The sequence below is a fragment of the Nannobrachium achirus genome (genome assembly GCF_963921795.1).
Source record: "Nannobrachium achirus genome assembly, chromosome: 22".
Taxonomy (NCBI): domain Eukaryota; kingdom Metazoa; phylum Chordata; class Actinopteri; order Myctophiformes; family Myctophidae; genus Nannobrachium; species Nannobrachium achirus.
Genome location: NC_137829.1, coordinates 20010187 through 20023806, shown reverse-complemented (window position 1 = coordinate 20023806; position 13620 = coordinate 20010187). Strand labels below are relative to the sequence as shown.

General features: G+C 43.7%; 2 protein-coding genes across 4 annotated transcripts; both read left to right on the top strand.

The window, feature by feature from the left end:
• Positions 1 to 565: 565 nt before the first annotated feature.
• On the top strand, positions 566 to 3729 carry cox17 (cytochrome c oxidase copper chaperone COX17). Of its 3 annotated transcripts, none has more exons than XM_080753283.1 (4): positions 566 to 657; positions 1084 to 1224; positions 2066 to 2167; positions 3534 to 3729. In XM_080753283.1, the coding sequence occupies exons 2-3, from the start codon at positions 1103 to 1105 to the stop codon at positions 2148 to 2150; spliced, it is 207 nt and encodes a 68-aa protein (XP_080609409.1). In that variant the 5' UTR covers positions 566 to 657; positions 1084 to 1102; the 3' UTR covers positions 2151 to 2167; positions 3534 to 3729. The 3 variants fall into 3 exon arrangements, with proteins under 3 accessions (XP_080609409.1, XP_080609407.1, XP_080609408.1); XM_080753281.1 differs by having other exon boundaries at positions 2066 to 2184; XM_080753282.1 differs by having other exon boundaries at positions 603 to 657; positions 1088 to 1224; positions 2066 to 2184.
• A 2289-nt stretch (positions 3730 to 6018) lies between these two features.
• Positions 6019 to 12138, top strand: popdc2 (popeye domain cAMP effector 2; the record flags this gene model as incomplete). Its single annotated transcript, XM_080752738.1, has 4 exons — positions 6019 to 6503; positions 7932 to 8040; positions 9830 to 10373; positions 12056 to 12138. The coding sequence occupies 4 exons, from the start codon at positions 6019 to 6021 to the stop codon at positions 12136 to 12138; spliced, it is 1221 nt and encodes a 406-aa protein (XP_080608864.1).
• Between the last annotated feature and the right edge of the window lie 1482 nt (positions 12139 to 13620).

Sequence of the window (13620 nt, the reverse complement as noted above, 5' to 3'; positions counted from 1 at the left end):
AATGACCACAAAAAGCGGAAAAATAAAGATAAAATAATCATTTTGGCCCTTTGTTTACATTTTTCGGACCCTGTAAATGTAAACAAAGGACCAAAATGATTATGTTATCATTATTTTTCCGCTTTTTGTGGTCATTTTTTTATTGAAACACATATATGAAGCTTATTTTTTTATAAAATATTTTCGAAACATTATTTTTATTTTAGCATCCGTTTTTCAAGAAAAAGTTGACTATAGCTCCTTTAAGTAAAAGTAGCAATATACACCATATAAAAATACTCACAAGTCTCACCCTGTTCAAAATGTTACTTGAGTAAATAAACATCAATCAAAATCTGATCAAAATACACTTAAAAGTAAAATACTAAACTGTGCAGATCTACTAGCTCAAACTAAAGGTTTCAAAGATGTAGTGGAGTAGAGGTAAAAGTATTGCAAATGTTAAATACTCCAGTAAAGTAAAAGTACCTCAAAATTGTACTTACCTTTTTACACCACTGGTACTGGGTACGTTTCGTGACTACATATCCCAGAAGTCTGCACGTTGAGGCCACGTGACATATAAGGAAGAGAGCACATGTGTTGGTTTCTCTCCTGTTTGATCTTGAAGTGACAGTGGCAACAAGAAGCACCGTGTTGCTGCTAACCGGCTATCACGTGAGTTACATAACATGGATAATAATATTATCAATAATGATGCGATGCGGCTGAGAAACATCCCGTCGATGAGAACGTTTAGTTTGTCTATCAATCCGCTGATAGATAACGCCTAGCTGTTACTGTAGCGGGTTTAATGCATAGGTTTAATGCAGTTTGTTAGTATATGATGGCTGTGGTTAGCTTAGCCAACAACATTAGCGCATCATCGAAACATGTAATCAGTAGTACACGCTTTAACAAGGCAAGCGACACCCTCCAGCTGTGGAATATAGTTTAAAATCACTGGTTCTAGATCTGCTGTTTTCACTATTTTGGGTACCGGCCGGAAAAAAGGTCTAATTTCTCTTTTGGCTCTCGAGCTTAAAAGTTTGGGAACCAGTGACCACTGACCAGTGACTGATTAAACTGTATTGTTGTTTCCAGACAGTTCATTATCATCATCATGTCGGACACCCTGTCTGCTGCCAGCGTCGAGTCAGCTGCTCCAGCTACCGATTGTGCTGAGAAGAAGCCACTCAAACCTTGTTGCGCCTGTCCTGAGACCAAGAAACCAAGGGATGCTTGGTAAGTAAGGGGATGTTGCAATACTCTTATTTATTGCGTACATCAGTGTTTCTCAAACTTAGACATTTCAACTAAGGTCTAACTGTGACGGGACCGTACCTATGTTCCCCAGGTTCTATGTTCCCCAGGTTCTATATTCCCCACTTTATTACCACCTAAACCTACCCCCTAACCTAGCTCTGGTCCATCGCGTCTCCTCCCGGAGACGCTCTGACAGACCCGTCGGGAAATGGCTAGACTCGAGATTGTCGGCCCCTCCGAGCGCTCAACATCAGTCAAAATAAACAAAACTGTTTCACTACTCACCAAACCAAAGGTAGTTTTGCGTTGTTGAAAGTCTATTCTCCGCGGTGGTGAACCCCTCAGCACCCCACCTACTCTGTAAAATACATTATTTTTGCCATGAAATAAAGTGCATCCAACTCGACCGCCGCTTATTTCCGGGTTGTGAACCATTGTATCTGCGGTGGCCGCTAGGTGGCCTGAGGTGTGTGCGTTTTATTTCATGACCAGAGGTCCCCTAACCCTAACCATAACCCTAACCATAACCTCACTAAACTAATGCTGTGAGGTGGGGAACATAGAACCTGGGGAACATAGAACCTGGGGAACATAAGTTGGACCCCACTGTGACAGTGTACAAAATGGAACCGGGTTAAGTTAGGGTTACAGACTTGTCTGGGTCAATTTAGACTCCCCTGAAGGAACCCAGAATCCCTGGAATCCACTTTGAGAACCACTGGAGTACATAGTTGTATCGAGGACGGTAATGGTTGGAATGACATTTGTTTCGGTGTTGTAGACACATTTTTGTGTTTGTTCTACTCTCTTCCATCACTAGCATCATTGAAAAGGGAGAAGAGAACTGCACAGACCTGATCGAAGCTCACAAAGAATGCATGAGGGCGCTTGGATTCAAGATCTAACTTAACTCCATTATTGTGTGAGTGTGAGTGTTTGGTAAGTAGCTACTACCGGTATATAGTCACCACCAGACTTCCAAACAGTGACTGCTAGTGCTACCACATTTGTAAACATGCAGACTTGACAACTATTTCTAGCAAACAATAATGGCTCCTGTTGGTCCATAATTAAACCATTGCTGGTCCAACTGGCATGGCATTGTATTGAACAATTGAGTGGATTAAGTTGGAAAATCATGTTCATGGAAACACGTAGAGTTGGGAGGGGTAGTGATGCATGTCAGTATTGTGTATCCATCCATCCATTGTGTCCCATGGGACATGCATCTCCATCCATGTTTACTTGTATGCGGCAGTCCAGGCTAGCATGACGTTTTTATCACTGCAGACGTCTGATGCTCTCCCTGTAAAATCAAGTGTACATGTCTAACCAAATGGATTTGTTTAAATTAAAATTAAAAACCTCCCAGGTACCATCTTTCTGCTCCGTGACCCTTCATCAGGGGTCTTAATAAAGGTTGGGTAATTCTTAATGCTGAGTCATGGAGACTTTTCACATTTTCAAGTGCTAACATGACAGTATTGTCAATAATTGCACACCTAAAACATGACGGTATTGTCAATAATTACACACCTAAATCTAACGCATCCACCCTTAATTTGATGTGCTGCAGCTTGCAATGTTTTTTTTACCCCATTTAGTTTTGATCCTGAAAGGAAAACAAACTACAAAATAAACCTAGTCTCATGTTAACTGGTAAATGGTGCATTTATATAGCGCTTTTATCCAAGGCGCTTAACATAGATTGTGCATTACATTCACGCACACATTCATACACCGGTGGCGGAGGAAACCATGCAAGGCACCAACCTACTCACCGGGAGCAACTAGGGGTTCAGAGTCTTGCTCAAGGACTCTTCGACATTAACTCGGGGAGCCCGGATTCGAACTGGGAACCCTTCGTGCTCTAATAGCGGTTTCTCTACCCCTGAGCTATGCTTGGTATATCAATGCAGAATACAATGCATGAATAACTGAAAATCGTACTTTAAGAAAAAAAAACTAAAGGGCCCTACAGACGGGAAGTGGTTGCCGTGGGGGCTCGCGCTAGGATCAGCGGGGACTGCGCTGCGGTGAGACAAAACATTCGCTCTGCAAGTAAACGCTGCGCGGTATTTCACAAAGATGAACACAATCCAGCTCTCGCCGCCCGTGTACGCATGCACGAACGAGCATGCGTGCTGTGATTTCTGCAGCTCTTCTCCTCACTTGATCCCATTCCTGCCAACCACCCACCTCACTCTTCTCTGAAAGGGGAATTTGACTAATTAATTCAAATTGTTAAATTGCTTAATTGTTCATACACTTTCGCTTTTTTTTTGCAGTGTGTTGCTGACTGACTGAGAAGTGGACCATGGATATTCCTGTCTTATTTATACCAACCTGAAGGGAATGAGCCATTGGAGATGATGAGACTGTATGCTGTTCTTAATATTTTCAAGACTTTAACTTAAGAAATCCTGTGAATGTGTCCTGTAATGTTTGTAGAAATTCAATAAAATGTATCCAATGCAATAATCACTTCTTTGTGCTTGACATAATTCTCAAAGTGGTTATTTCTGTTGAGAAACTGGCACTCAAATATTTCATTGACAAGTAAAGAATTACGGCAATGTCCATTATTGACAACGTTATTATGGTAACCTCCTTTCATCGTTAGAGGTTCTCACCAGAATGAAGGCTGGTTCTAAATCTTCCTGTGAAAAGGGTTGCCTGCCTGCCACAGTTGCTGTCCCTGGTATGCACTCGGCTTAAAATAACTGCCCCTGCTATAGCCAACACTTCACATATCTGCATTCTTCCCTCAATAGTGTGGCACTTTTCTTTTTTTGTAAGTAGCATGAGCTGTATTTGGTGACGGTACACCTCTGATGGACCTGAGCCAAGCTCGTTGCAAAATGTGCAGAAATGTCCCCCACTGGAATTGGGAGTGCAATGATCCTAGCTGGTGTTAAAATTCACACAAATTAAACTGGGATAATGTCCCTGCATGCAATCTGTCTAACCACTATAATTGTGTGAGACAGACGGTACCATTTGAGCTGAAGGTCCTCTGAGTAATTTAACGGAGTGTACCACTGGAATCAAATGTGTTCCATTTGTATACTTGGAGATACTCTACACCAATTTGTGCAATGAGTTAAATTGACAAAGGATCTTTTTGCTGTGATTGCCTGTTAAATGTCATTACCATGAGTGTTGTTGCGTTTTCTCTGTGGCTCTGTTCCTTGTATGGATGTGACGCCATGCTGGGGGGCCTCTGCTGTGTGACCTTTCCCACTTTTACGAGTGCCAGGACATGTTTAGGTGTGGCATGTTATGTGTGCACACACCATGTTATATTATGGGAGTATGTCAGTGAAAGGCCTTTATACTACCAAGTGGAGGTTATGATTGCTTTTATATGGGTAATTGATCCATACATAATGTACACTACTTTAGAACATACAGAAATAAATAGTGGATGTTTTCTTGCATGTCCAAGCAGGTCACCTGGAGAAGAGACACCGGTCGCAGCAAGTTATTGGCAATGACAGTTGGTTAAGCACAGTTAACTTTGCATGATGAATAGCAACCCATATTGGAAAATAGTGGTAGAATGATGACAATGGCGTTATGAGAAATTACTTTTGGGTGTCAATGTCTTCGGAGGGAAGAACTGAAATGTGGAAAAGTTCAGTTATCTGCTGGTTATTGACTTACTCTCACTTTCCTCATCTTTAATTAGTCTTGAGGTTTTTATTGGCCAAGTGTTATTTACATAATATGATGCAGATTTGACTGTGAAATGGTGTTTGTATACATTTGAGTGAACTAGTAAAGGTGTGTGTACAGTATGGCGGGGCATGCAATGGAAGCCACGGGGGCCACTGGTCCCTGTGAATGTCAGTATCAGAGGGCTGTGTGAAATGTGTGTGGTACGGTCGGTAGGTGGTTCGTTGCTGAAATCTGACCTGCTCAGTCACTACAGTATTTTAGTGTCCCTAAATATGCACTGGCGAATTCGGGGCCATTGGCGGAACTCCAGGCATGTGAAGTTATGCGGCTCTATGTTGTTTTTGGATACTCTGAGCTGTAACTCTGGAAGAAATGGAATGAACTGAGATTTTTGTGCAGCTCAACCGGCATCACAGTCACTCAACCTCCCTCTGTCACTTGCCATCATCCCTCTTTTCTCTCTCTCTCCCTCTCCGTCTGTTATGTTAAGTAGCTGGTCTGCTTTCTATCAGTGACTCCCCTGCTCCTTGGGTTTCAATTCCAAACATGGTTATCCTTCTAGGGCTCTATCCTCTCCCAGTCTCCCTCGCTCCCTCTCCCCCTCTTCCTGTCCCCTCTCTCTCTCTCTGTCACCAGCTGTTAGCTCTCCAGAGCACACTAATGAGTGAGGGAAATAGAAAGAAAAGTAGAAGGCAGACAACAGAACAACGTACTCAGAAGAGAAGATGAGAGAATAGATCTATTCTGACTGTTAAGTCCAGTGGTTGAAGAAGGAGCAATTTCTCAATGAAGAGGAATTTCCAAGTGTATGGCAGGGGAACAAAAACTCTGTTTTTGGGTCGGTATTAGCTGTTACTTTTTATAGAAAGTTGATGATCAATAAAAGCTAGAAAGAATCGGTTTTGAACTTTGCAGATGGGATGACAGAAACACGCTTGAGCAGACGAGCTTCATCGGTAGCACGGCATTAGTTACTTTCTGGTTTTTTTTTGTGTGTGCATAATTCACATACTTCAAACACCTTTTATTTTTAACTTTTACCTTTAACTTATTGGATCCGTGCACAAAGTCGCTGTTTCAAGAGGTTCCAGTATGAGTGTGTACAACTCTTCAATCATCTACGGCCACCAGCTCTGCGATGGCTGGACCAACAACACGGAGGGTGCACTCTACCACCTGGGCAACACCATGCTGTTCCTGGGCTACATGGGGGGCAGCACGGCCTACGGTTGCCTCTACATCTTTGGCTTCATGGTGCCGTCCTTCCTCTGCCTGACCCTGTGGGGCTGGATGACCATGTGCGGCCTGGACGTCTTCACCTGGAACCTGCTCCTGCTCGTGGTGTGCGCCGCTCAGATCTGCCACCTCATCTTCCGCGTGCACCAGGAGGGCCTGCACAGTGAGGAACTCACCACCCTGTACCAGGCGGTGTACCTGCCCCTGGGCGTGCCAGTCCAGGTGTTCAAGGAGATCGCCGGAGCCTTCGAGAACAAGGTGGTGGAGCTGAAGGCGGGTGACACGTACGCCCTGGAAGGCAAGACTCCTATTGACCAGCTGTCGTTTCTGCTGGATGGGAGGTGGGTATAGTGTTGTTTGTGTCTGTTTTATGAAAAAACGTATGTTTCTTTATCCATGAGCTCAAAGTATAATGTCAAGGACCCCCTAGAATTATAGGTATTTCACCGCAGACCCCCCTCTCAAAATACTTTGTTCCAGGGACCAAGAGAAAGAAAGATTTGCGTTACAATTGCACAATGCGTTACACACACAAAAAAGTAGATCTACAAGCTCTCAGTGCGGCACTCGGTGCTGCGCTGTGAGCTTGTTTATCTGCTATTTTTTGTAATAACTCAAACAAAAGAATGGTTAAAGTGGTTAAAATCGAATGTGACACAGATGCGTTCCAGGTCTAAATTACTTTGGGATCCTTGGTAACAAAGCTTCTACTGTTCCATATTTACTGTATAGGTAGGCTATGTGGTATTTTTGGGCATTTTGTCCTTTATTATCAGATGGATACAATGAGCAGAGACAATAAAAGGCAGGAGAGGGGATGACATGCAGTAAAGTGCCTTGGGTCGGATTAGAACCCGGGTCACTCTTAAGCCCTTTGCACACAGGCGCGTTTATCCGCACAGATAAAACGGACAATTTCATTTTTTTAAAAGAAAACAATGATTCTCTACGACCTCATGCACACCGGATCCGAATTGGCCGTGCGACGAGTGGCTGCGGCCGTGCGTCTTTTTCTCGATCGAACCCAGTTCGATTCGTGCGTCTTGTCGCATGCGGTAAAAAACTCATCACTCCTTTTATGACTCCTTTTGGGATCCGCAGCGCCGATTCCGCACAGCATTGCACACCAAATCCAATGCGTTTTATTCATGCAGCAAACAAAAAACGCAACTGTCGCAACTGTCCTGTGTGCAAAGGGCTTTACTCTTGAGAGCTTCCCCGGGTGCGCTGTATAACTTATTTTACATATATAGATAATTATCTGTGACTGGAGGGTGTGGATCTGTGAATCTTGCTCATACAGTACAAAACCCAATACAAATACATTTATCATATATTTGCAGTGCTTCCCCCATAGAGATGTTGTGAACAGACAGTGTATAATTATTAATATTTTTAAATCAGTGACTCACCATTCGTATTCCCTCCTCCAACACACAGAGCTGTCTCGAGACAGGACTGTACACAATACAAAGAGCCTCCTCTCTTAAATGTTGATCACAGCGTCGCCGTCAACAGCTGTTATTTAATTTATTCTTCTACAATATTATCATTTGATTGAACACTATTAACAGTTTGCAATAAAGATACAGTGGCACAGATGTATACAAAAGGATGCTAAAAGGATAACCCTCCTTTCTCTTTATTATCACCTGCGGCTGCTAATTTATCATCTTCTCTCTTTGACTCTTAGATTTGCTCAATCTGTCACTCTTTCGCTGTCTCTCTCCAACCCCCTTTTGTTTATAATATTGTCTTTGTCCAATCAGGATCAGTGTGTCACTTGAGGGACAGTTCTTACATTACATCCAACCACACCAGTTCCTGGACTCCCCTGAGTGGGAGTCTCTCAGGCCCAACGAGGAAGGCAACTTCCAGGTAAACATTCAACACTCATATAGTCTGTTCCCATTTTGCCAATACCATTGCAGCCAAGGTGGTTAGGACAAAATATTGGATACTGATATTTTCAACCACAAAATGCTCAATAATTACATCATCATACACAAATAAGCCTCAGTGCTGGGTCCTGCCCTTGATATGCACTTGACACTAGTTTATGCATCGTACATTAGAGATAATGTAATTCTAATTCTTGCTTTTATTTTATTTTAACGATTTATTTATTTCTTCGTAACGCGTTGGAAGCTTGTAGATTGTCTTTTTTTTTGCTTTTGGCCATAACATAATAAAGAGGTTGGAAGCTACCTGAGTGTGGTGGTAAAACCAATTTGGTGCAGTGCCGTTCAAGGACTCCGAAACAGAAACCCAGGACGATCCTTGGGTTGCGGCGAGTTGCGTCTTATTGCGCCCGCCATCAGGGGGATCAATTGAACAGGAGAAAGCAGTTGCCCCTCAGGCCTATCCTGTAGCGTCAGTTACACAGTAAAATCCTCAGTTAGCCCTGAGGCTGTACAAATGGAACCAAATGGACCTTGTCAGGGTCCAGCCCACACTCTCAGGGTTACAAATGGATAAATGAACACAGGGTATTTTAGGGCTTAATTAGAGAAAGAGAGTGTTGTCACCAGGGACTGTAGTTGCCTTGAGTTTGGAGTGGTTGGCGTGTGTCTGGAAGGCCAGTTTGTTTCCCTGGATGGGATGAATGAGAAATCATTTCTGCCATGGGCAGCTGCTGTTGGGCTGCTCTTGAGCAAGGTACTTAGAGCTATAATTATCGGGGACTTTATGTAACAAATAAATATAGATTTTGACCAATCTAGATAGAGTTTGGTGGTAGAGTGTGTTAAATGTATTTAGTAGATCTGCAGTAGTTGAAAGCGGTGTCCTTACTCTTCCATTGAGAAATGTAGACAGGAAGGTAGGACACCAAAGGTCAATTATTTGATTACATTTATTGTGACATGTTTTACACAGCTTTAAAGGACCATACCGGCATCAATATGTCATTTCAACAACTCACATTTTAGGTCAAATATCGTACAGAAACATATATTTAATAGCTTTTTTTTTTTTGTCATTTCCTATTTTCAAACAAAGTCATTAAGATGAACTTGTATCAGTGTTGGTCTTTTCTTCAGGATTGTTTTCAGATAGACCTTTCACATGAGTCTCTACTTTACAATGGATTAAATTGTAACTGTAATATAACCCTTACCAAAAAATGATAGTGCAAATGACATTTAGTATTTTGTATCACCTATCTCAAGCAAGTTTCAAGTCTGCTAATTATTTGCTTCATAAACTATTTGTGTTTATGAAGCAAATAAAAAACAAACATAAATTTAAATTGTATTATGTTCAATGCCAATGTGTGTGACATTTGATCGTCAACTTAAATTTGTAATCGTGACAGCTCTACGTACTGAAAGGAATGGAGTCCAACGACTTCCTAAAAAATCAAACAAACCATGATAGCCTATGTTTTGGAAAATGGACAGCAGTAATGCTAAGCATACTGTGAGTCATAGTGGAGGAACACATTAGCCACCAGTAGAGCATAGTGGTTATATTGGGTTGAGGAATGCAAAAAAGACTCAATCAATTCAGTTCAAAGGAGCTTTATTTGCATGAGAAAACATACGTTTACATTGCCAAAGCAAGTGTCACAAATATCAATCATACATTGTTGGGGCATTGATCTTTATAAAACAGAGGTATATGACCCATAACTCTATTCATCTGTGTATTTCCTTGACCCCTATAGGTGACCCTGACGGCAGAGGAGGACTCCCGCTACATCTCGTGGCGTCGCCGCCGCCTCTACCAGCTGCTGTCTAAGGAGCGCTACATCGCCCGCATCTTCTCCATCATGCTGGGCTACGACATCGCCGAGAAGCTCTACACCCTCAACGACAAGCTCTTCATAAAGAGCGGCGTGCGCCTGGACATCCGCCTACCCAGCCTCTACCACGTGCTGGCACCCTCCTCGCAGGGCAGCGAGGGGGGCAGTGGGGGCAGTGGCAGCGCCAATGCCAAGGACTCGGGCATCCCCGGAGGAGAGCCGCGGAAACAGCAGGAGCCGGCATCTACCTCCTCCCAGGTGTCAATTAACCTGCCCTCCCAGCCTCTCCAACCCAGTCCTCCAGGACCAGCGAGGAAGAGCCCTCTAGCTGAGCCCCAGGCTCCGCACTATGACCACCACCACCAGGCCTGGGCCCCAGACACAGAGCTACCGTCTGGTGAGGACTCCACCAGCCTGGTCCTGGAGGACTTTGCTGACGTGGCGGGCTCCTTAATGGATTATGGGAGTGAATTGATTTGAGTTAGAGGGGCAGGGTGCTGAAGCTAACACACTGGGTCACCACTTAAGCTACATGTAAGTACACCGTACACATGGAGGATGGAGGGTGGTCTGGGCTGGGTGTGTGTGTGCATGTACGGCTTGCCGGGTCCACAGCTCTTACTAACCTGGCTTCAGAGGGGGATGTTATCTGTGTTGCAAGTATAGGAAGCCAAAGAACTACCATGAAATACTTTCAAATGACAGTAATTATTCATAATTTAATATCCGGAGGTAATGTTCTGTCTGTCTTCCTGCTCTCTTGCACTTGCTCTGTTTTGCAAAGAAAAGAGACACTGACATTTTGTTCTACCAGAGTTGCATTGCTTTTAGAGAAGCAGCGTTGGGTTTGGATTGAAACTGTAAACTCCCTCTGCTTGTATTTGTACTCACATGACCTTGAGCTGAGTGGTGTTAGCTAGCAAGTCTGGCCAGGGTGGAATGAGGGGGTTTCCCCATTGTTATTGTGTGTGTGTGTGTGTGTGTGTGTGTGTGTGTGTGTGTGTGTGTGTGAGTGAGAGAGAGCAGCAATGGTAGCTGCCTGGGCACCAACAGCTGTGTATTTGTGTCTGATGATGAGGATTATGGTTTGGAAACTTCTGTGATATCCAGAAGCCCGGGTGTCATGCTCTTAATCCAACTAGCCCCACCCCCTTCTCTGCATAGAGTCATCTGTTCATCTTTCCATCTGTCCCCCTATCATATACTGTAGGCCCTCCCCTTGTCGTTCCAAACCTACCTCTCATCCAATCACGAGGGGAAGATCATATTTCAGAGGGTGGGGTGGGGGGGTGGGGAGGTATGCAGGAGTGTGTGTGTGTGTGTGTGTGTGTGTGTGTGTGTGTGTGTGTGTGTGTGGAGAGGTAGTGGGGTGGGCTGGGGGGGGGGGGGGGGGGGTAGTGGGGTACTTTGTGGACAACTGTGGGTTGGTGGACTGTTTTCTATCATGGAAGCACCTGCTGACCTTCGCTGTTCAGACGTGGGTGGGTGGCTATGTGGCTAGCTGCTAGGAAATGTCATCGGATGGTGGCGGGACGAGACAGCGGCAGATACGATTGACTAGTTCTCGTCCAGTCAGAGATCCATGCAACACGTCAACACGGTCCTCCTATCTGTCACAACAAGTGCTTGACGTGCTCCCCTAATCAGTTAGAAGAAGAAGACCAAAGATGAATGGTTTACTTTACTATGTCTGTGTGGAGTCAGTGCTATTAGTCTGCATATGACTTCACACCTCCAGGGAAATGTACTCGTATGAGGTCTGATGCTATATTGGGATGGGTCCCCTGACAAGATTATCGCTGGTGCTCGAGTGGTGCAGGGGTAAAGTTCCTGCCCGCCACCGCAGATACTAGGTTAAAATCAGCCGTGTTGCCTCCAGTCCTGGCCTGGCGTCCCAAGAACTCTGGAAGAATTATGGAAGGAATGCATTTTTGCCTAAATAGTATCTTGCCATATTGAACCATACCTTATGGTACCAGAACCGTGTCATATTGTATAGCATGTCAGTGTTTCAAAGATTATTTCACATTTTCAAGCTTGATTTCAAATTAGTCTTCAAATTAATGGTATGCTATTTCTTTTTTTGTGGCTCACAGAAGATTAACCGACCTGTTCCATACCCAACAATGATTCTGTTGATTCCCACAGGAGCTGACAACAATGGGAGCATACCACCTCGATTCCAGAGGGGTCGGGCCCCGCTGGCCCCCACAGACACCCCGAAGCTGTGAGATTGGTATCTCCTGGAGGAGCACATCGCCCGGAAATACTTGGTGAATTCTAAATTTCCAGCAGTTTTTTTCTTTTTGTCAACATTGAATGCTACACTAATGCATTGTACAGGGAAACCTTGCTCATGTGAGCTAGGAAGAGGGAGAAAGATACAACACTGAACTCAAATAAGACTTTTAGGAATTGAGCATTGAGTACATTAGCACATACTCTACATGCTACGTTCTTATAGTACTGTATAAGGGCCACCTTGTAACACAAACAATGCAACCATGTTTGCCCTGTGCTGTCTGAAAGCCTTCATTATTCTTTGTCGTATGATGGTGTTACGTGTCGAAAATAGCCAATATGTAAGCTCACATCGCGTCACGATGCAACATGTGAGCTTCCAGATCGGCTGTCTTTGGTGAGTGACACGGTCATTCAACAGAGTACCGTATAAATTGAGCATGAGTTGCCAATTGTTGCCAATTGTCCTCTGCCACTATTCATTCTCCTTGCTCTCACTTACTTTACCTCACTTTCTTTTTAGTCTGAAACGTCACTGTAGTTGAGAGTATTTACCTGCTAATTTCCTTGGGTATTTGGACTGCACTTAACAGTTATCCTAATTGATGTCTGTCATGAACTACGTGGATATTGGTTACCAGTGCTCAAAGAGTAATTGTAACGTCATCCCTTCTTTCTCCCTGACAAACAAAAACCATGCCTCGTATACTTTGCTGGGTAGGTACAAAGTATAGCCTAAAGGGTTTAAGTGCATGGTTTACAGCAGGGGTCAGCAACCTTTTTGAAATGAAGTGCCATGTTTTTATTTTCTAGATAGTCAGTGTGCCATGTCAACATAAAGTTTAATGACACGCCATCAAACATTATGACATATTTTGATTGTCAGGACATTGTTATAACTCAGAGAAATATTAGACTCAGAGAAATAACCCACCTGACCCCCTCCCCAGTCAAGGTTCAACACGGGTGCCAATGTTTGCACCCGTGCCTAAGGTTGCCTACCCCCGGTTTACAGTTTCAGATCTAAAATTAATGTCAGGGGGTTCAAGGGAAATCGAGGAGGAAGGTGATGAACGTTGGATGTCTTTCCTTTTGTTGTCACGTGTACAAAATGGTGCCATGTTGATGATGATAAATCATCAGCTCAATGCTATCCACATTCCAGACGTCCTGTGACAGGCCCCTTGCAGCATGGAACTTATAGGAACATAACGGACAGCATCATTACAGTCTTCTCAGCAGGATATCCTCTGTGTCAGTTAGAATTTCAAAATTTGGTCTCAAGTTTTTATTTATAAGAAATCAAGTCTGGACCACCCTAGGTCACTGTAATATGATAGTAGCAATTTGCCTTTATTTCACCCCGTTTTGAGGTTGGAAATTGGATCATGATGTGATCCAATTACCAGTCCAGATATTATGTGGACTTGACTTTAGATTGCATGTGACCATTTTTATTTCTTTATTTGTCA

What these genes read in the sequence shown, in the direction of transcription:
- cox17 (XM_080753283.1), top strand. Translation starts at nt 1,103, where the DNA reads ATGTCGGACACCCTGTCTGCTGCCAGCGTCGAGTCAGCTGCTCCAGCT. An exon ending in AAGAAACCAAGGGATGCTTG is followed by an intron (nt 1,225 to 2,065) that starts GTAAGTAAGGGG and finishes TTCCATCACTAG; the next exon opens with CATCATTGAAAAGGGAGAAG.